Genomic DNA, 23,735 nt, shown 5'->3' with positions numbered 1-23,735 from the left:
ACCTTGGCTTTCAGGAACGTTGCTAAAACTATGGCAGAATATCCTATATAAAAAAGCCCATCCCTTGCACACACATGTATGATATTTCACTTTTATTTCACATGTATGATATTTCACTAAAAGCTTACTGAGAAGTATTGTAAAGAGAGTTTTTCCTTGGCTGACATTTTTTGTTTATGACTATGAGTCAGTTTGTTGGAACACTAAACCCATAAAATTTAGTTTCTGGAGAAGGTTTAACAGTGTCATGCAGACATGCTTGAAAGCAATTATTTACAGTCCGCACGCACACAGACACAGATTTGTAAGAGCTCACCTCTGGTTGATCAGTCAAACTGTCAAGTCTCGGCAGCTCAGGCAGCTGAGAGAAACGGCGGTCATATATGCACAGGTGCAGGTGCTTGTCCAGGACACGGAAATCCTCATAGCTACGCTTTACAATCCAACTTCGACCCTTCATAAACAAAACACGGACTCAAAGCAGGAAAGCAGTAATTATTTAATCATGTGTGATCAGGATTAAACAAAAGCTACTGAACTAATTTGTAGGAAAAAAATAAAAATAAAAAAATGTGAAAAGTGGGGTTGCTTGGACCAGGGAAGAAGAAGCATTGCAGATCTAGGTATGTTCTTATCGTTGTGGGAGCGTGATGTGCCGAGAGGACACAAATGCCTCACAGTTCTGAGGTTCAGGGTTTGAATCTCAGCTCCGCCTTTCCTGTGTGGGTTTTCTCTGGCTCCTTCCCACATGCCAAAAACATGCACGTTATGAACACGTTAGGTTCCTTGAAGACTCTAAATTGCCCATAGGTGTGATTGTGAATGCTTGTTTGTCTGTACAGTATGTGCACTGTGATTGGCTGGTGACCAGGCTGGTTACTCTTACATACATTATACATGTATACATGTATACATATATACATTATTACACAAGGCGTTAAACTTGGAAGGATCAAAGGTAATGTTATATGAGTATTAGTAAGAAGCAACAAACAATGAAAAAAAAAGCTTCCAGCCTGTTTATTGCCCTCAATGTTAATATTGAAAGTGAGAGTCGATAGAAGTTGGTCCCCCCCCACCAATCAAACTGAAAACTAATTTTTAGATTAAAAATAAATCAATAAATAAAATCATAGTTCAAAGACAATAAAATTAAACAAGCTGTGATTTCAAGCCATAATGTTTAACAGTGCATTTTCTTTTTGTATAACAAGCAATTGTACTATGTGTGGCTGACATTTGGTTGGTCCATTTTCTACCGCTTATCCGGGTCGGGTCGCGGGGGCAGTAGCTTTAGCAGGGACGCCCAGACTTCCCTCTCCCCACCCACTTCATCCAGCTCTTCTGGGGAGATCCCGAGGCGTTCCCAGGCCAGCCGAAGGACGTAGTCTCTCCAGCGTGTCCTGGGTCGTCCCCGGGGTCTCCTCCCGGTGGGACGTGCCCAGAACACCTCACCGGGGAGGCGTCCGGGAGGCATCCGAATCAGATGCCCCAGCCACCTCATCTGACTCCTCTCAATGCGGAGGAGCAGCGGCTCTACTCTGAGATCCTCCCGGATGACCGAGCTTCTCACCCTATCTCTAAGGGAGAGCCCGGACACCCTGCGGAGGAAACTCATTTCGGCCGTTTGTATCCGGGATCTTGTTCTTTCGGTCACGACCCACAGCTCGTGACCATAGGTGAGGGTAGGAACAAAGATCGATCGGTAAATTGAGATCTTCGCCTTTCGGGTTAGCGCCTTCTTTACCACAACGGACCGATACAAAGTCCGCATGACTGCAGACGCTGCACCGATCCGCCTGTCGATCTCACGTTCCATTATTCCTTCACTCGTGAACAAGACCCCAAGATACTTGAAATCCTCCACTTGGGGCAGGATCTCATCCCCGACCTGGAGAGGTCGGGGATGAGATGCTGCTCCACACTGCTCCTCCTGAATCTGAGATTCGACTTCTCGACAGACCCTCCTCTCCAGCACCCCTGAATAGACCTTACCAGGGAGGCTGAGCAGTGTGATCCCCCTGTAGTTGGAACACACCCTCCGGTCCCCCTTCTTAAAAAGGGGGACCACCACCCCAGTCTGCCAATCCAGAGGCACTGTCCCCGATGTCCACGCGATGTTGCAGAGGCGTGTCAACCAGGACAGCCCCACAACATACAGAGCCTTTAGGAACTCCAGGCGAATCTTATCCACCCCCGGGGCCCTGACACCAAGGAGCTTTTTAACTACCTCGGTGACCTCAAACCCAGAGATAGGAGAGCCCGCCTCAGAGAACCCACACTCTGCTTCCTCATGGGAAGGCGTGTCGGTGGAATTGAGGAGGTCTCCGAAGTATTCTCCCCACCGACTCACAACGTCCCGAGTCGAGGTCAGCAGCGCCCCATCCCCACTATACACAGTGTTGGTGGTGCACCGCTTTCCTCTCCTGAGACGTCGGATGGTGGACCAGAATTTCCTCGAAGCCATCCGGAAGTCTTTTTCCATGGCCTCACCAAACTCCTCCCATGCCCGAGTTTTTGCTTCAGCGACCACCAAAGCTGCATTCCGCTTGGCCAGCCGGTACCCATCAGCTGCCTCAGGAGTCCTACAGGCCAAAACGGCCCGATAGGACTCCTTCTTCAGCTTGACGGCATCCCTCACCGTTGGTGTCCACCAACGGGTTCGGGGATTGCCGCCACGACAGGCACCGACCACCTTACGGCCACAGCTCCGGTCTGCCGCCTCAGCAATGGAGGCGCGGAACATGGTCCACTCGGACTCGATGTCCCCCGCCTCCCCCGGAACATGAGCAAAGTTCTGTCGGAGGTGGGAGTTGAAACTCCTTCTGACAGGGGAGTCTGCCAGACGTTCCCAGCAGACCCTCACAATACGTTTGGGCCTGCCACGTCGGACCGGCATCTTCCCCCACCATCGGAGCCAACTCACCACCAGGTGGTGATCAGTTGACAGTTCCGCCCCTCTCTTCACCCGAGTGTCCAAGACATGCGGCCGCAAGTCCAATGACACGACCACAAAGTCGATCATCGAACTGCGACCTAGGTTGTCCTGGTGCCAAGTGCACGTGTGGACACCCTTATGCTTGAACATGGTGTTCGTTATGGACAATCCGTGACGAGCACTGACGTCCAATAACAGAACACCGCTCGGGTTCTGATCGGGGGGGCCGTTCCTCCCAATCACGCCCTTCCAGGTCTCACTGTCATTGCCCACGTGAGCATTGAAGTCCCCCAACAGAACAATGGAGTCCCCAGTGGGAGCGCTCTCCAAGTACAATGTATTTAGAAACAAATCTATGATTTTATTTCACATGGACTTTTAAATTCAGTATGTGTGTATTTCGCTTCAAACCCTGGGAACTTTTAAATTGTGTAAAAAAAAATGTCTCCTTTAAAGCAACATACAGAACGCTCTGATGGGTTCGGTACACTGTAAGGTACAATACGCCCTTATGTGTCGCAGTTTTTCGGTCTTTGCATTGACACTGTATGAGTGCGTGTGCTTGTTGCGTGTTCATCCACTCACAGTTGTATCTTTATCCGGCTTCAAAGGGCAGCTCATGGACACTGTCGAACGTATAGTAAAACATGCCCACGAGGCGAGGAGAACGTCTTGAACAACTAAGAAGAGTCCAGTCACCTTGATTAAACCTTTTCCATGTTGCTACTGTAAATGTTCATAAATAGGGTAAACTATGACACAGGAAAACCAGGATTTGTTCTATCTTACAAATTCTGATTACAACCCCAATTCCAATGAAGTTGAGACGTTGTGTTAAACACAAATAAAAACAGAATACAATGATTTAAAATCATGTTCAACCTATATTTAATTGAATACACTGTAAAGACAAGATATTTAATGTTCAAACTGATAAACTTTTATTGTTTTTAGCAAATAATCATTCACTTAGAATTTTATGGCTGCAACACATTCCAAAAAAGCTGGGACAGGGTCATGTTTACCACTGTGTTACATCACCTTTTCTTTTAACAACATTCAATAAACGTTTGGGAACTGAGGACGCTAATTGTTGAAGCTTTGTAGGTGGAATTCTTTCCCATTCTTGCTTGATGTACAGCTTCAGCTGTTCAACAGTCCAGGGTCTCCGTTGTCGTATTTTACGCTTCATAATGCGCCACAAATTTTCAATGGGAGACAGGTTTGGACTGCAGGCCGGCCTGTCTAGTACTCGCACTCTTTTAGAACGAAGCCACACTGTTGTAACACGTGTAGTATGTGGTTTGGCATTGTCTTGGTGAAATAAGCAAGGGTGTCCATGAAAAAGACGTTGCTTGGATGGCAGCATATGTTTCTCCAAAACCTGTATGTACCTTTTAGCATTAATGGTGCCTTCACAGATGTGTAAGTTACCCATGCCATTGGAACTAACACCACCCCATACCATCACAGATGCTGGCTTTTGAACTTTGCGTCCATAACAGTCCGGGTGGTTCTTTTCCTCTTTGGCCCGGAGGACACGACGTCCACTATTTACAAAAACAATTTTAAATGTGGACTCATCGCACCACAGAACACTTTTCCACTTTGCATCAGTCCATCTTAGATGAGCGCGGTCCCAGAGAAGCCGGCGGAGTTTCTGGGTGATGTTGATAAATGGCTTTTGCTTTGCATAGTAGAGTTTCAAGTTGCACTTATGGATGTAGCGCCGAACTGTATTTACTGACATTGGTTTTCTGAAGTGTTCCTGAGCCCATGTGGTGATATCCTTTACACATTGATGTCGGTTGTTGATGCAGTGCCGCCTGAGGGATCGAAGGTCACGGGCATTCAATGTTGGTTTTCGGCCTTGCCGCTTTCATGCAGTGATTTCTCCAGATTCTCTGAACCATTTGATGATATTATGGACCGTAGATGATGAAATCCCTACATTCCTTGCAATTGTACATTGAGGAACATTGTCCTTAAACTGTTTGACTATTTCCTCACGCACTTGTTCACAAAGAGGTGAACCTGGCCCCATCTTTGCTTGTGAATGACTGAGCAATTCAGGGAAGCTCCTTTTATATCCAATCATGGCACCCACCTGTTCCCAATTAGCCTGTTCACCTGTGGGGTGTTCCAAACAGGTGTTTGATGAGCATTCCTCAACTTTTTTGCCACCTGTCCCATATTTTTTGGAATGTTTAAATAAAATTCCAAGTTAATGATTATTTGGTAAAAACAATAAAGTTTATCACTTTGAACATTCAATAGCTTGTCTTTGTAGTGTATTCAATTAAATATAGGTTGAAGATGATTTGCAAATCATTGTATTCTGTTTTTATTTATGTTGAACATAACGTCACAACTTCATTGGAATTGGGGTTGTATTTATACGGGTTATGAATACTGTCAGTCCAAACTTTCCAAGTCCAAACACACTGTTACTTTCCTCTCACCTGACATTTAAACACGTGTGTGCGGGAATTTCAGACTTTTATGTTCATGTCTGATCAAAAACTTGACACTATAAAAATACACCAGTATCCACAATGGTGTTAAGACACTTCTGTAAAAACGCTCCTCATCGCATACAACTGGCACTGTTTTCCGTTTCGATCCCCAGTGATGCTTCTGCATACAAAAACAATCCATCATTAAGCTCTTCATAGCAAAATGCAGAGAGGTTTGCCCTACATTTACCATAATGAATGTCACGTCACATAATAGACAGCCATTCTCTTTTTCTTCTCCCTTCCAACTCCAACTAAGATGAAGCTCCAAACTGCCTAACCAAATGAGAGAAACTTGTGGTGGAAAATGTCTTTTGCTTTGATTTGGCCTAAAAAGAGCTGTCTGTACTGGAGCCAAGGTCTGTGCAATGGGACTGCAGCACACCACTCAACCCACTGATTCTTGTGGTGTTTAAAGCGCTGGCTGTGGCAGGCAGGGCTGAAAAGTCTCTGTGGACTCAGTGATCACATTAAGCTTTATTGCCCCACTTTCATACTGGGACTCCAGTTACCATCCATGTCTGGCTCCATGGAAATGAACTATTCTCACTGTGCTGTACCACTATTTCTACACCAACTCTAAACTCAACTCTTTGCGAGTTGCTGTCTTTTTTTCTCAAGTGCTGGGGAAGATCTAACAATTTTCCAGTGGCTCCTAAGTAAATGGAAATTCCAACTACACACTCACATACTTGTGTGTCATTGCCAAGGACGAGGAAAAGGAATACCCTCTGCGGATGGAAAAGGATGGGGGTGGGGGGGGGGAAATGAAAATGTCACAGGAGGAGATTAGGGCAAAGCTACTCTGCAGCTGGAGTGGGTCTGTTTGTTTGGGTTGGGTTTATGACATTTTATGCACAAGTGTACATGCCAAATTATATACAGAAATGCAACAAAACAGAGAATGTTCAACTGGTTGGAAAGATGACGCAATGTAAAACGGCGAACTCTTGCGTCACCAAGCTTCCACCCATAATAAGGAATGACGAAGACGATCAAAATGATGAAGAATCTATAAATTATGAAGCAAAGAGACAAAATGTGCTCTGTTTAAAACTTGGTACCTTAAAATGTACAGCCCTTTTCAGCAGCCATTCTTCTGATTCAGATTCTGAATACTTTTAGTCCCAGAGAGACATTTCAGTTTTACAGTCAACCCGAATTTTAAAAATATATATATATATATTTAGTTCAGTAAAGGAAATAAATAATAATTAATACCTCATTACATCAACAACAGCCGCAACAAGTGACCATACCTCAGAACGGGATGTAGAATGATTCTGTTTAGTCTACATTTTGTGCTTTTTAGCAGCCTTATGGCAGAAAGGATCATTTATTTTCTGCACCGGCACATAATACCGCCAACCTGAGGCCATGACTGCAAGTCGACTGCTTCGTAAGTGATCAGGTTGGGTTAAAATTCAGTTTGCTTTTTGTACCACCCGCATTGTCCAAAGGAGCAGAGGTCCTTAAGCAAGACTCCAGTAATTTTAGATCACATTCTGATGATGTCATTCATACACTGCTTGTCTTTCACAAACGGCATAAAAAAAGAATAAGAGACTTTCAATACAATGTTCACAAAAGGTACATAAAATATTTTAGTTGACACCAAAAGAATGGAGTTTGATCAGCAGATTGATTCTCTGGTTTGTTCGCTTAACAACACTGTCAGTGTTTTCAATTAAATTCAAATTAGAGTTAAACCTGGGCCCAAACAATACAATTGTACTATATTTGCACCACTTCACTATAGATAGTGCCGGTTTTGGGGTCGACACTGGATTTCCTGAAATCTATTACCATTTTCTTGGTGCAACCGATCTGAATTTTTTGAAGCTGTTCCCGATATTTGGTAAAATAAAATTCCGATAATCGATTAATCGGCCAACTAATTAAAAGAAATATCCATAGAATGAATAAAATAAGCTTTTTTTGCTCCCGTGATGCTTACAACTAAGATATTAATTACAGGCAGACAGATAATTTTTTGCAGATTTGTTTTTATGTCTTTTTCAAAGTCCTTATCTTGGTGTAATGTGTTGTGTTTTATTGATGTGAAAAGGGCTAATATTGACCGATTAAATCGGCAAGCTGATTAATCTGTTAGGCCCTAGTTTTCAACACCTTTAGGTCCTGGATGCTATCGTCACAGCCGTGATTTGATTGGTGGCCCTGAATCAGAGAGAGTAAGACTCAACTGTCGCCTAAAAATTTGACAATTTGCAGCAGCCTGTGACAAAGCAAAAATAAAAAGCAGGGAAGAAAGGACACAGTAAGAGCCTGTGTCTGAGTATGTGACTGAACACTTGTGTCTATTCATAAAACCTGCTACAGTCTGTCTGTTAAAACGTTTAAGATCAATAAAATCTGATCGGGTAGCATGAAATGAGAGGCTAACCTCTCAATTAAGATATGAGGCTGCATCTTGTTAAAAGCAGTGCAAATCAGCAAATAAAAATGCGAAATGAAAACTTCTCTAACCCGACTACTTGTTTAATGCTCTTTTCAGTTCCACTGTAACACAGTTTATAGATTTTTTTCAAAATAATAATAATCAGCCCAGATATTATTTCAGTCAGTGCTGTGAGGTGGGTGTTGTACGTACATCCGAACAAATGACTCAACTTGTCTCAATTGTATTTAAATTTGAATTGACATTTTTAGTTTTTCTGTGTTAGTGTACATTAAGGTGTGTGTCAGTACTTATTTATAATGACTCATGAAATGAAACCTCACCTGGCAGTAAATATGAACCAAGTATACAAGCTCCTTGGACTCTTGGCCGTTCCGCGTCACTTCGCTCTGTTCATCGCCGAGAGACAACTGAAAGACAATGCAGTAATCGTGATTTAATATTTCCATTGTTGTACCACACTGCTTAGGTAATGAAATGACTTTTTTTTGGATAAATAAAATAGTTGGGGCATCATCCAAAACACCTTTTCCCTTTTATTTAATACTATCGTTTGTGAATTTGCATCGATACAGGATTGAAATTAATAAACTGCCACGTTATCTTGTGATAGTAAGAGTGTCCGTCGCTTTGAAGCTACTTAATGTCTGGGGATATTCTATTACATCTTAATCAGAAGGAAACAGCTAATTTCCCCTATTGTCCCTCATTTTCAAAGAAAAAAACAAAAACATTTTGAGCCTTGCATTAACAGTGGGGCAAAAACGTATTTAGTCAGCCACCAATTGTGCAAGTTCTCCCACTTAAAAAGAATTTTCATCAGAAATCCACCTCACCTATGAGAGACAAAATGAGAAAAAATAAATATATAAAAAAATCCAGAAAATCACATTGTCTGATTTTTAAAGATTTTATTCGGAAATGCTGGTGGAAAATAAGTATTTGGTCTCCTACAAAGCAAGATTTCTGGCTCTCACAGACCTGTAACTTCTTTAAGAGGCTCCTCTGTCCTTCACTCTTTACCCGTATTAATGGCACCTGTTTGAACGCTACAGTATAAAAGACACTTGTCCACAACTGCAAACAGTCACACTCCAAAGACCAAAGAGCTGTCAAAGGACACCAGAAACAAAATTGTAGACCTGCACCAGGCTGGGAAGACAGAATCTGCAACAGGTAAACAGCTTGGTGTGAAGAAATCAACTCTGGGAGCAATTATTAGAAAATGGAAGACATACAAGACCACTGATAATCTCCCTTGATCTGGAGCGCCACACAAGATCTCACCCCGTGGCGTCAAAATGATCACAAGAACGGTGAGCTTAAAAATCCCAGAACCACACAGGGGGACCTAGTGAATGACCTGCAGAGAGCTGGGACCAAAGTAACCAAGGCTACCATCAGTAACAAACTACGCCGCCAGGGACTCAAATCCTGCAGTGCCAGACGTGTCCCCCTGCTTAAGCCAGTACATGTCCAGGCCCGTCTGAAGTTTGCGAGAGAGCATTTGGATGATCCAGAAGAGGATTGGGGAGAATGTCATTTGGTCAGATGAAACCAAAATAGAACATTTTGGTAAAAACTCAACTTGTCGTGTTTGGAGGAGAAAGAATGCAGAGTTCCATCCAAAGAACACCGTACCTACTGTGAAGCATGGGGGTGGAAACATCATGTTTTGGGGCTGTTTTTCTGAAAAGGGACCAGGATCCGGGACGACTGATCCGTGAATAATGAATGGGGCCATGTATGGTGATATTTAGAGTGAAAACCTCCTTCCATCAGCAAGGGCATTGAAGATGAAACGTGGCTGCCTCTTTCAGCATGACAATGATCCCAAACACATTGCCCGGGCAATGAAGGAGTGGCTTCGTAAGAAGCATTTCAAGGTCCTGGGGCCTCATGTACAAAAGGTGCGAACGCACAAAAACGTGGCGTACGTTCTTTTTCACGGCAAAGTTCAGATGTATCAAGAGTGAAATGACCGTGGAAATGTGCGGTGCAACACGCCTACTTCATGGCTGGCGTACGCACGTTTCTGCTGCTGTTAGTGCTTTGGCGACACTTGACGATGCCGGGAAACTGTTATAATAAATCTGCACATCAGAGACACATGAACAATTAGCACTAATGAACAATTCATGCCTGACAATATTTGATTTCAACAATGTAAACATTTGATTTCAACAATGTAAAAATGTACTTGTTGACCAGTGCATTTAACGAATCACTGATATTTGTGAGGACGCCTATAAATTGATGAAGGCGATCATTTACGCTGCCTATAGCCCTTACAATCTCGTGACTCCAGCACAGCACAGGTGAGGACACGGCCAGTCGGGTGGGCAGCATCAGCCGGTTGTTGGAGTGTAATTGCGTCGGAGACGCTGGGGATGCCGGAGGAGACGCAAAGGAACGGTGAACGAAACCTCCGCATATGTGACACAGGTGATGCCAGCACTGGAAAAAAATAAACCTTTGAATTTTATTTGAACATTCACATCAGTTGTTTTTGATTAAAATCTGTTAAAATGACTTTTTTTTTTTTTTTTTTTTTAGGAGAAGAGGGGTAAATTATTCATTTTAACATATTTTTATCATGTGCAACCGATGTACATGTTCAAATGCGGGAAATTGAAAGGACTCTTTTTTTTTTTTTTTCCAGTGAGGGACGCTGAAGGAATCCTCCGCGTCTCTGAAACTAAGACACCGGGGACGGTGGACGAATCCCCCGAACATGTAGCACGTGGCTGAGACCGCGTGTCCTCTCCTGTGTATTAAAATAATAAATTGAGTCACAGTTTTTAATATCGTCTTTGATATGCTGATGTTCTTCTATTTGAATTTAAAAGATTTATTACATAACATACATACAACATTTACGCATGAAACTCTCTCTCATAGGGCTGAGTGTAGGTTACTGTATGAACACATTTGTTGTGAGTTATAAAAATACATGGTATTTATCTTGTGGGGTGATCAGAGTCGGCCACATGTGCTCGCACCACCCCTGACAGAGCAGTGTCACCCATGATTGCAGCGATTCTCTCTTCAAACGGGGTGAGGCCCTCCGGGCTGTTTCTTCCGCCTGTTTTGGTTACACTTTGGCGGTGGGCACCTGTCCTCCGCTTCACATATCCACCTTAACGTTTGACCACTTCTTTTTTCGTTCAGTGTGCGTGCGCTGCTCTGACTCCACAGCATTGACAGCTGCACACACGCTGTCCCATTCACTCTTCTTTCGCTTGTTGTTTACGCCGGAGGACAGCACGCCAAGGAGGATTTTCTTGCGCACCTCCACTTCATTGAGCAACTTCACATTGAGAAAAATATTTTTTCTTCATTACCTTGCTCATTTTCCTTTTTTTCCTGATCATGGAGAGATCGGGGATCTCAGGCGCAGGGTACATTTAAATATGAGTTGCATATTTAAATATTTATTGCATATTTATATGAGTTGCATATTTAAATGTGGGCGTGGACAGGGAGGGGTCGGCAACTCCAACGTGTGCGCTCATTTCCACGCTGGTTGGGATGTACGAAGGAAATGTGCTTGGATTCACGCGTACGCAGATTCATACATCTGGATATTTTTGTGCGTACGACGTTTTCTGGATTTGAGCATACGCTATGTTTCAGTCTAGCCAGTCTCCAGATCTCAACCCCATAGAAAATCTTTGGAGGGAGTTGAAAGTCTGTGTTGCCCACCGACAGTCCCAAAACATCATCATCTCGAGGAGATCTGCATGGAGGAATGGGCCAAAATACCAGCAACCTTGTGAAGACTTACAGAAGATGTTTGACCTCCGTCATTGCCAACAAAGGGTATATAACAAAGTACTGAGATGAACTTTTGTTATTGACCAAATACTTATTTTCCACCATAATGTGCTAAATTTTTTAAAAATAATACATTTTCAGATTTCCCCCCCCCCCTCATTTTGTCTCTCATCGGTGAGGTGTACATACGATGAAAATTACAGGCCTCTCTCATCATTTTAAGTGGCGAACTTGCACAATTGGTGGCTGACTAAATTGTTGTTTGCCCCACTGTATATATGGGGATGGGAGGGGTGGGTTTTTGTATATTTCCTGCTATTTAATTGTCTCTTTTTATCTCTGTGAAGCACTTTTGGTTGCATTTTTTATGTATGAAAAGTGCTATATAAATAATATTCGAATGATTGATACAGTAGGTATGGTGTTCTTTTGGTGATGAGCAGAGTTGTGTTTGCATCAAACATATCTTTTGGAATTATGGCCAAAAAAGGTTTGATCAGACCATAACTAAACCTCCTTATCACAAGTGAGATTATTTTTAATTTTTTATTTTTTTTAATTAATTCAATTGAATTGGGCAATTAACAGGTCAGGTCACAGAAATGGTGGAAAAAAAAGTTTTGAAATGATTTATTTTGAGCTCTCTTTTTTTTTGCTTTTACAAAAGAAAAAGTATTGGCCACCTTCTCAAATTCTTATATTTTTGCATAGTTTCCCCACATCATCAAACAAATGTAAATATCAGACAAATATAATATCATTTTTTAAAATGCTGTTTTTAATTGGTGATTTAATTTATTAAGGGGTAAAAAAAAAACTATTCAAAGTTACCTGGCCCTGTGTGAAAACGTAATAGCCCCTAAACCTAATAACTTGTTGGGCCCACCCTCAGCAGCAACAACTGAAATCAAGCATTTTCTATAACTGGCAAATTTTCTCTGTGTAGATGTTTTGGCCCACTCTACCTTGCAGAATTGTTTGAATTCAGCAAAAATGGAGGGTTTTCGAGCATGAATGGGGTTTTTAAGGTCATGCCACTGCATTTCAATCGGATTCAAGTTTGGACTTTGACTACGTCACTCTAAAACCTTCTTTTTTTTATGTGTGTTTTGGATCGTTACCCTGCTGCAAAACCAAAGTGCGCTTCAGCTTGAGGTCACAAACTGATGGCTGAACATTCTCCTTCAGGATTTTCTTTTAAAGACCAGAATTTATGGTTCCATCAATCACAGCTGTTGTCAACTTGTCCAGGTCCTGAAGAAGAAAAACAGTCCAAGACCATCACACTACCACCAGCATGTTTGGCTGGTGGTATGATGCTCTATTTCTGAAATGCTGTGCTACATTTACGCCAGATGTAACGAGACATACACCTTCCAAAAAGCTCAATCAGTCCATATAATATTCTCCCAGAAGTCTTGGGAGTCATTCAGATTTTTTTTTTTTTTTTTTGCAAATGTAAGAGAGGCTTTTATGTTCTTTTTGGTCAGCATTGCTTTTTGCCTTGGATGCCATTTTTGGCCAGTCGCTTACTTATTGTTGTGTCATGAACACTGCCCTTAACTGTGAGTTCCTCTGTGGCCTCCTGGATGAGTCATTGCTCTTCTCTTTGGGTAATCGGTAGCCGAACACTCCTGGGAAGGTTCACCACTGTTCCATAATTTCTTCATGAGGTTAATGGCATCCCTATGGGTCACTGGAATTCTAAAGCTTTAGAAATGGCGTTGTAACCCTTTCAAGACTGATAAGATGTCAATTACTTTATTTCTTGACTGTTCTTGAATGTGTTTGGATCGTGTCATTTTGTTGCAGCTTTTTCAGATCTTTTGTCCGACATTTGTTCGATGGTCTTAAAGTGGGGAAACTATGCAAAAATATAACAATTTAAGAAGGGGGGCCAATACTTCACAGCAGTGTATATCACAAAAACCTGACATTTGGCTTTTTATATCCACTGCATTTAAATCCTCTCACGATTGTAACCTACAGCAACAGTGCTTTTGTTTCCCTCCTACTCTGTCGTGTGCTTCACTAACATACAAAGCCAGAGGTTTTGATTTTATTACTTTCTTATTTAACCTTTATTCATCCAGGTAAGGTAAGGCAGAGGAAAACAAAAAAACATTTTTAAATGTAAAAATTTAAAATGAATTTTAGATTTAACAAAATCTAATCCTCAGGACTAGGAAAAAATAAAATAATCAACAAACGTTATGTTGATTGCCGCAACTCTTCTGCTACTGCTGGGTTAGCTGTCAGTGTACATTACACATGATTCGAAAACAAAAATATTTTGGATGGTGTCTTTAATAAGCGATCGCAATGGAAAACGGAAACAAAAAGAACATTTTGATGGTCGCACTGATTTGACCATTGGCCTCAGTTACCTCAGCCATCTAATGTCAATTACGATTCATCATATCTTCCTTAGATGTTGTTATGCACTCGCTGGTGCATCTTTGCAGCTACAACAATCTCCATTCTTGTGTTGGACAAGATGGCTGGGCTCACAATCGCTATTCTAGTTCGTATCAAGTGTTTAATGAGGTTGATGCCAGGGCTTTCAAGTGCCTCCAAACCAAACTCATTCAACCATATCTTTATAGACCTTACTTTGAATACTGAGGTACAGTCATGACAGAAAAAAAAAAAGTCTTCCTCAAACTGTTGTATGGAAGCATGAAGTTGGGAAAATATTTTCTTAAACTGGTGACTGAACATTTATTGATCATTAATGTGGAGCTAATTTGCTCGAGTAAAGTGATTAATAAACCAATTGATGATTAACAAATTCTGTATGTTAATACTTCTGTTGTTCACTTAGTGTAAGTGCAGTAAGGGTCGAGCAAACTAACCAGATTTAAGAATAAAGTGTACACAATCCAGCAAAGTTGCTCCAGAAAGATTCCCAGATGTACATCATATATATGAGCCATGTTAAAACAAAGGCAAGAGAGGCAATAAAAGACCACAGCAGAACCTGAGAATAATTCAGTAATTATAATATGACTTGCACTAAAAGAGGTTCGAAAGGAAAACACCAGCAGGTTGACTCACAGCTGCAACCTAACAGCACAGACTATTAAAAGTTATTCTAAAGATACACAGACATTTCCAGTGATGCAGGAAACCATAAACACATGACTGCTCAAAACAGCAATTTGATCTCCAATGGAAATAACATTATAAGCTAGAAAGTGCTTCTGTGTTTAGCCAGTAGTTGGTCCACATTACAATCACAAGGAGATCACAAACCACTCAGACTAAAAGGTATTCTGGAAAGGATGGCAAACTTTATAAAAAGGTTGACATTCATCTTTGGACCAATGTAACAAAATATTACAGTTTGTAGTTATTAGTTATCAACTCTTTTGCCCTAGAAGACAAGATATCATAACGTTTAAGTGACTCCATCTTACGCAAAAACAATCAATCAATAAAGAACAACTAGGAAATCACAATGTGGTCAGGTTTGAAATATTATGGTGAACTGTTTTGACAAGGGACACAGGGGGAAATGGAATCCAATGAAAAAGCTTAAGTAGAAAGAGCCAAAGCAATGTTTTTAACTGTAATTACCTTACGACAAGATTTAAGTTGCTATGTCAACCGCACACTACAGAGCGGTAATAATAAAAAGTTCAGGAAATGAACACACGCAACACTTGAGTACTCACAGTAACGTCAAGTCTGGATTTCACTCCTTTGATGTCTTAGCTTCCACGCTTTCCTTCCCCTTCATGCAGTGGAGATTCACACCAACACTTTCCCCCTCCTTTAATGCCCAACACCTGTCTCCAGTCTCTTTCTCTCATCCCGTCGAACAGAGTCTAGTTTCACCAATTCGCAGCACAATTCCACTGGGCAGGATGGTAAATACTCGCTCTTCTGACTGTTCCACAGACAGTGTGAGCTGCGCTCGGTGATGCATTTGTAGAAGGAGCGTAGTAGTACTATTTGCAGCTTTTAGAGGCGGAGAGGTGATGTTGAAATGGTCGATTCTTGAACCGGACAGCTTTTATCTCCTCCATTTGGCCCTTGCAGCCATCCTGCCATAGTGATGCCCAATCCTGATCCTTCTTGTTTCATTTGCTATTGGGATTTCTTTCTGTGAAGTCTGGCGACCATTAGGACTATGTGGACACTACATTAAATCAGCAACAGAAATGGGGTTGGGGGGGGGGGGGTGAAAAACCCCAAAAACCTTTTAGGGCTGTTTTTCCTGCAGACTCTACTACCATGTGTGTTCTTGCTCCCAAATGCGATTCGCTCCCTTCTTCCTCCTCACCCCCTGTCTGACATGCTAGTTCACCCCTCCCCCTTCTGTCCTCATCTTTCCCTCCCTGGTTGGTACATTCCCCTGACAAAGAGCGAGGATGGAGAGAGAGAGAGAGAGAGCCAGAGAGAGAACAAGGAAATGCAAGGAGAAAGGGGGCAGGAGGTAAATGGGGGTGAAAAAGAAAAAAAGTGCAGAGGGTGGGTAAACTTGCGGAAAAGCTAGTTACTTGCCTTCCACATGTACACTCCTCCCTCTTGAAAGCCCTCTTGCACAGCGCTGAGGAACACTGCAGACCGTGCAAGTCTGAAACTAAATATCTACTGAGGGCTTCGATTCAAATTTGATTATTCCTTACATTGATGTAAAAAGCAGACTCTCATCTAGCTGTGAGCTACTTCACCAGTGAAAAAGCCATTCCGAAAAAGAAAAGAAAAGAGTAGTCTACCATCGTCACAACGGACGAATCAAAAAGTGTTCCAACCATGCTCTCATGTTGCAGACAAATACCTAAAAGGAAAATACTGTAGATTCTTGTGCCATCAACATATGAAGCTAATTACAAAGACATAATGGTGGAGAAGTGGGCGGAAATATTTGAAAATGGCCACGCCCACCGAGGACGACATGTGAGCCAGGAGAGGTCACTAGCCTGGAACCTGCAATGGTCACACGCTCGCTGTGGTGTGTGTTGTCAAAAGTGTGCTTGTCCTTTTCACAATAAGAGGGAGAATTTAAAAACAAGTTTTAAAAAAAAAATTGCTCCAGTGTTCCTAAAAAATCAGAACAATCTTTATTTGCCAAGTATGTCCAAAAAACACAAATAATTTGTCTCCGGTAGTTGGAGCTGCTCCAGTACGACAACAGACAGTCAATTGACAGAGAATAGTTTTGAGACAAAGACATTGACAAAAACAGTCACTGAGCAATAAAAGGTTGCTATTAATCTGGTAATGCCGGTACTTTTTTTGGACAATTGTGCAAAAAGATGCAGAGTCCTCAAGCACTGAGAGCAATTTCAATGGCTAATATAGCAATAGTCCGCTGCAATGATCATTGTGCAAAGGGCGCCGAGACTTCAAGGAGTGTATACATTGAACTAGTAGCATGATAATCTGGGACAATGTCGATTGTGCAAATGTTGCAGATACTCCTCAGTCAGTGTGCAAGCGGGGCAGATGCTACTCTAGCATGAGTGGCCAGTATTGGTCAATAACAGATATGCAAAGAGTGCAGCATGGCGAGACTACTACAGTGAGTGCACGAGTAATGTATAATTGGCCCGACAAACATGTGACAACAGACAAAAAAAAAAAAAAAAAAAACTTGGCAGCATGTTCCAATGGAATTGTAGGTTAGCTGTTTAAGAAGTTGATTGCAAGAGGGAAGAAGCTGTTGGAATGTCTGCTAGTTCTAGTTTGCATTGATCGGTAGCGGTGAAAGAAAGTACGTTGGTGAAAGAAAGTCCGGAGTAGCCTCCTCGGTGGTTAGCAAGTCTCCCCTTGTGTAAGTGAGTCGTGTAATGTCTCCAACGACGAACGAAAAACACAAAAACAATACGAGAAAGCCCGTAACTGAGGCATCCACACAGGTAGGCGCCATTTTGTTAATGTGACATTGATTTGAGTGGCTGCAGGAGAATCAATTTATTCTTGAGCACAAATCTGCTTATGAATATCAAAATGATAATCCAATGTTGACCCACTTAGTTCAACTCTACAATGTTCTGCTATGCCAGAGATGGGTTGAAGTGATACAGTGAATCAAAAAACAAATGTGACCTGACCTCAGATATTTCTCAGGAAAGGCAACCACAGATGGACATTAAGACACAAATTGTTCCACTTTTGTGAGATACACCTTTTCACATTCAATTATTTGTCACTTCAGTGTGCTTAAACTACAATACAATCCTAGACCTCCAATGTCAAATCAGTGGACTCCCCTTGAGTCATGCATGAAGAAGAGTGAATAACAACAATGATGATGACTGAGGTGTTTTTATTCAAAGCTATACACAACAGGGGTCTAACCTTTGCCAAAAATGTTAATATCATGGAAAAGTTTATTTATTTCCAGAATTCCACTCAAAAGGTTCAACTTTCATAGATTATAGATTCAGGTCCCTCAATTTAAAAAAAATCATGTATTTATTTGTTTATTTTTACGTAATTTGTGCTTCCAGCTCATAAAACCCCACTAAATCAGGAATTTAAAAAAAAATTTGAATACTGAAGAAATCAGCCCAAATTTTGCAGGCCATAAAGGTTTAAAACTGAGTGTCACACACTAATCATCTACTAAACTCAAAGCACCTGCACAGGTTTTCCCAGGTGACCTTAAATTGTTTCAGTTTGGTTCAATTGTCTCAGTTGGGTTCAATATGGGGAAGACTGCAGACTTGACAGAGGGATGTCCAGTTTTAGGTAATTTAGGTTATTTTCTCCACTTGATAGGCTCTTTTGTAGCCTTTTCCTGACTGTCCATTTGAACAATGATATCCCTCTGATGCTGTGGAAGCTCTCTGCTGAGCTTGTGCCACACTAGAACAACTGGACTTTATTTGGGGTTAATCGGCAGCATTTACGATTGTGGCAGGTGTGTGCTCACACCCATTTAAAGTGCAACCAAGGTCATTTTTTCCCCCTCATCCCTAAAAATTGCAAAGACTGATAAAATGATAGTACTGAATTGGTGAGATATGGCTTAAAACTCTTTTTCACCAAAATGTTCTTGATTCTGTGGACGGGGCTAAAAACCAACCCGTGACGTCACAGGGCTGGGGTGTATACCCCATTATATAAAAACCAAGCGCCCTTATTCCATGCAGTGGCCATTCAGTGGAATTGCACTTTTTTGTTCATAAATAACTTCACCCAGTTCTACCAGTATAGTGTGCCATTGGCCATGAAACTATCCCCACAACTTGGAAAAACAATCAATCTTCCCTGGAGTGTAAAGTGTTTTATATTTATATTGAGTTACCTTGTGTATGAAATGCGCTATATAAATAAATTTTGCTTTGCTTTGCATATGGGACATGTATCTTGCCATCTGGCACCCATGCACATTGTGTTGCGAGTCAGCGGAAAACGGACGAGATCCATGGCCAGCGGTTAAAGAAGCCACTGGTGGTCCAGCACAAAAGCGTTAGTGCCGTTAGCCTCACAGCTTCCTTCAAAATTCATCCAGGAGGACCGGAGAACGTCACGCGGCTTTGGAGAGCGTCACGCGGCTTTGGCTGCTTATAGAGCACCATTCTGTGGCCACAGAAGCGAGTTGTCTGCTGGATTTCAAAGGAGGGAAAATTATCCTGGCAGCGCGGTTTATGGTTGTCGGGTTCAGAGGCTGCTTCTCTGCAGCCCGTGAAAATGTGTGATATCCAAGTTACTGGAAAGGAGCCGTGAGAGAAGGAACGTGGTACGTGTATTTGGTTGATAGGAGAGGCGAGGTTTCCAGAGCTCTCAGCGACACGCCCACAGCATCTGCAAGCTGAAAGAATGTCTCAATTCTTGACTCTTTTGAAGCCTGATTTCACATACTTGGCAATTTTTTAATTATTCATTAATTGTCAGTCTTGTTGACTCTCTGTTATTCTGTGATGTGTCAAATTTACAAGATGTTTTTCTCCTGTTTGGTTGCACTTTAATGAGTTTGAATGTGATTGGTTAATGCTGAACACAGTCACATCCCCTACTCTAAGAGGGGGCACACTTGTGCAACCACATAATAATAATAATAATAATAATAATGTGAGGGGTGTGGGGGTGCTTGAGGTCAATTAATAGTCTCCTTAAAGATGGAGGATGAGGTGTTTTTGGAAGGCATCCATGGACTGATTCACGGACTCCAGTTGAGTTGTACAGGTTAAATATGGTGGGAAAAGGTTTTGAATTTTTTGGTCTCATTTTTTGTTTGTTTTTTAGATCACAAAAACCTGGCATTTGAACAGGGGTGAGTGAACTTTTTATATCAACTGTACGTGATGCAGCACAGTACTACAGTGCTGATGGAGTAGGTGTGAAGGGACCACTTCTAAAATAAAATCAATGGTAAAGCAATAAAAGTGATATGCTAAGGGCCAGTTGCATCCAATAGGATTTGGGCATTTCATGTTCAGCAACTTAAAATGCAATACAAATTAGATCATGATTTGTATAAGCTTCACAAAACAAATCCTATTATGAGACAATTTGTTTAGTGTCGGGTGCTTCTCAGACAGAGTGTGCAGTGTTATACTGAATAACATTAGATGATAGAGTGTCTTTAGTGGGGCTGGGTATTGAATGTCATAAGTGTACAATACTAATTCCTTCCATTCTTCACCTTCCCAACATTATTTTTCTTTAGCTCAGTGATTCCCCACCAGGGTGCCGAGGCAGACTTGTGTGCTGTGAGAAAATAGGTGGCTTAAAAAAGGTTGGGAAAGAATGGCTTTATGTATACAATAATTATCAAATCAGTCAATGAGATAAATGGTCTCACTTCACCAAAAATATCCTTTTGTCGCTAGGTTCTGGTACCCAGTGCCCCCCGGTTCTGCCACTTCTGTACTGTGCAAATGAAGATAAAGTAATCAGGAAGAATATTACTAATGGTAACCTACATAAAAGGCACTATGTGGACAGAAGGCTGTCTCCGCTAAATTATTACTTTTTCAACAGGTAAGCGCTAGTTACTAATAATAGCAACCCGTTTACCGAAATGCTAAGTCTTAAAAAAAAGACACAGATGCGGATAGACGCTGACAATTATTAAGGTTAAGTCAAGACTCATCAATATCTTGAAAGGGACAATTTTCACTTGACCCTTCCAGAATATTATCTTCACGTTGCATGAGAAAAATCAAAAGCACACAGAATAAAGGGGAAGAGCGAACTGACTGAATGTGTGAGGCACATGTACAGAGAGGAAAGGGGGATGAGAATGAGTGCACTCCAACTGCTCTTTTGCTTCCTTAAACCGGGGCAGTGCGGTTCTAAACAGTTAGAACTCATCCTCAGCAAGAAATCTACAGATCTCTTCTGTGAGAACATGTGACAGAGGATTAACATCATTTTCTTTGCAGGAAATATAGTCCTGCATGTGCGTTGTCGAGACGAACAGACTCAACAACCAATTAGATTCTTTTTTACCTTTGGGTTAGACTCGTGTTTGTAATTTTCAAGGCTGGCTGTGCGCTAGCCTCAGTGCATCACTGCACAGATGATGGATTGGATCAGAGGGGAATTCATTTCTGTGCGTCTTGCATGGTCTTTTGTGTGAAGGGCGCGAGTGAGCAGTTGGAGCATATTGCGTACTGACAAGTGATGGAGGAGAAGATCGATAGAAAGATGGATGGATGGTAAGAGCACAGACAAAATGAAGTGCACCTTCAATCAGTGAAAATATGCCACGTCTAAACCAAAAGGTAGATGCAACTGATGCGTCAGCCCTGCAGCACCACACGGTGAGCTGGTCTACAGGGTAGGCTGACTGAGGTGTCAGTCTCAATTACTCCCATTTGTTTGTTTCTGCGATTGGCTGGCGACCAGTTCAGGGTGTATTCCCGCGCCTCTCGCCCTGAGTTAGCTGGGATAGGCTCCAGCACGCCCGAAACCCTAGTGAGGATAAGCGGTACGGAAAATAGATGGATGTGTAAACATAGTCTTCGGAGGCTGAAACTTCTTCCAAAACCACGAGGCATGAATCATTCAGTCTTTCAAGTTTATTACAGAGACAGTTCATTTCGGTGGCCTCAATGTTCTTTTATCAGTTTATCCTCAAGGTTATCTTGATAACAAAGATAATGGAAGAATACAGACACCGCTTTGAACTCATTTTTAGTTACAACCTGGTGAGACTTCATCAGCTTAGTGAGCATCTAAAGAACTAATTCCACAAGTGTTTTGTGTTTTCTTAGGTGTTCTGTTTCTTTTGTGATGCCTTCAAAGGAGGGTATCAGTGATGGTAAATAAGAGAACTACAGAATGCTCATGACCATCGGAAATCAACGTGAGATTTGGAAAGTGGACTGGTGCGTCTGACCTGGCTCGTCAGTACAATATTGCTAAGTCAACAATAAGTTGAAGGACAGAATATACAGAAACATTTTGTAACCATTGAAATGAACTATGCAAAGAACATTCTATAAATTGTCATATTTTAAAGCAACTCTACGTAAATGTGTCACCTATGAAGCAGAAATTTTAGAATAGCCTTTAAAACATGCCATGCTACGAATACGCAAAGTGTCACAAACTGGGTCATTCACAGTGGGAGGACAAAAGCAACTGAAGAAGAAAAAAAATCATCATCTTACTTTTCCCAAATCACCAAGAACTATCACCTCGGAATTTTAATTTTTCAAGATGGATTTTCCATCCATCATTTTACCTATAGGCATCATGCGCAGCTAAAATTGTATGTTTGAATGCAGTTTACAGAAATAATATGCACTCTTTTGAAATCTTGTCAACAATCGTATTGAACAGCTAGCCTGTAAATGTGAAAGACTGAATTCCATTATTTTGAGGGATAAATAATTTGCGACTAATTTGCTGTTTAATGCACTGTAAATGGTTCACACTGTATTAAAGTTGGAGCAGATTTCTCAGACCTAAATAGTTGAAATCTAACAATCCCCATCAAGTAAAAAAAAACTGAAAAACCAGTTTAATAATAGGAAGAATTGCCATGCACAGACTACAGTCAGTGAATATTTTGTTAAGGAAATGAACAGTTCAAATTCAACGACATTGCACCTCCTTTCTGGTTAGCTGATATGTCAGTTAAATAGTAACAAAAAAAGAGAGAATAAACATTTAAAATTCTAAAGGCCAAATAACTGCAAGACACCAAGAGACTAACGCATTATACAAGGAACAAAAATAAAGATTAAATAAGTTAAAACAAGACAAAAGAAACAATATTGTTTTGCTTGGGGTACTGTTCACTGAATCCAAGTGTCCAGGGGGCCGGTGAATACCAGAACCACAGTGCAGCAAACAAAAAGGCAGCACAACTTGAAAGCAGTATGAGAAGCACTATGGGTGACACAATTGAGCTCATTAGCAACCGAGGACACTACAGACAACCCGACGCATAAGAGCGCTGCCAATCATTAACATAAACAAAGTAACCCAAATTATAACAACAATTATGCTGCAGGCAAAATTAACTCAAGCGCTTTCCTTTCAGACAGAAATTACAGGACATGAAGTTGGCTGACTGCTGACCTCTACTGGCTTCATACGAGAAGGGGTGACAACACTGAAGGATGGGCATCCAGCCGCTCTTGTTAAACAAACCGTTGATCGAGCTTGTTTTCAAGAAGTTGTGACAAAATAATTGGTCAATGTGTGAGAGTTCAGCATCTGTCAAGTCAGTGTGTCGAACCAGTATGATAGATGCACTAAATCACAGGTGTCAAATTCAGCCTGCGGCAGTGTATTATGCGGCCCACAAAATCTAGTCATGTGCATCTTTTTTGTTCATTTTTAGTTCAAGTTCATTTGGTCGGGAGAATGCACCTTAATAAAACAAATTAACAAAGGACATGATTACACTGTAAAAGTGCCAGCACAGGGCTAATTTCCATCCACAGTCCCCAAAACATAAAAACATGACATGTTGGCAATTGCACATAAAATACAAAAGCAGCTAAAAGCGAGTACAATACCGGTTAAGTACAACCCCAATTCCAATGAAGTTGAGACGTTGTGTTAAACATAAATAGAAACAGAATACAATGATTTGCAAATCATGTGCAACCTATATTTAATTGAATACACTACAAAAACAAGATATTTAATGTTCAAACTGATAAAC

The 23,735-nt window shown here is 41.5% G+C and overlaps 1 protein-coding gene across 8 annotated transcripts in view; it reads right to left on the bottom strand.

Moving 5' to 3' along the window:
- Window positions 1–23,735, bottom strand: part of arhgap32b (Rho GTPase activating protein 32b) — a 125,138-nt gene that overhangs the window by 43,770 nt on the left and 57,633 nt on the right. For all 8 annotated transcript variants that reach the window (XM_061701947.1, XM_061701949.1, XM_061701950.1 and 5 more), the window contains 2 exons: window positions 8,197–8,283; window positions 317–454 (listed from right to left, as the gene is read on the bottom strand). In XM_061701947.1, the coding sequence (XP_061557931.1) occupies window positions 317–454; window positions 8,197–8,283 (225 nt within the window). The remainder of the gene's footprint in view (window positions 1–316; window positions 455–8,196; window positions 8,284–23,735) is intronic.

This window comes from Phycodurus eques, chromosome 17 (assembly GCF_024500275.1).
Source record: "Phycodurus eques isolate BA_2022a chromosome 17, UOR_Pequ_1.1, whole genome shotgun sequence".
In the NCBI taxonomy this organism is placed as follows: Eukaryota; Metazoa; Chordata; class Actinopteri; order Syngnathiformes; family Syngnathidae; genus Phycodurus; species Phycodurus eques.
This window is presented reverse-complemented; position numbering and strand designations above follow the sequence as displayed.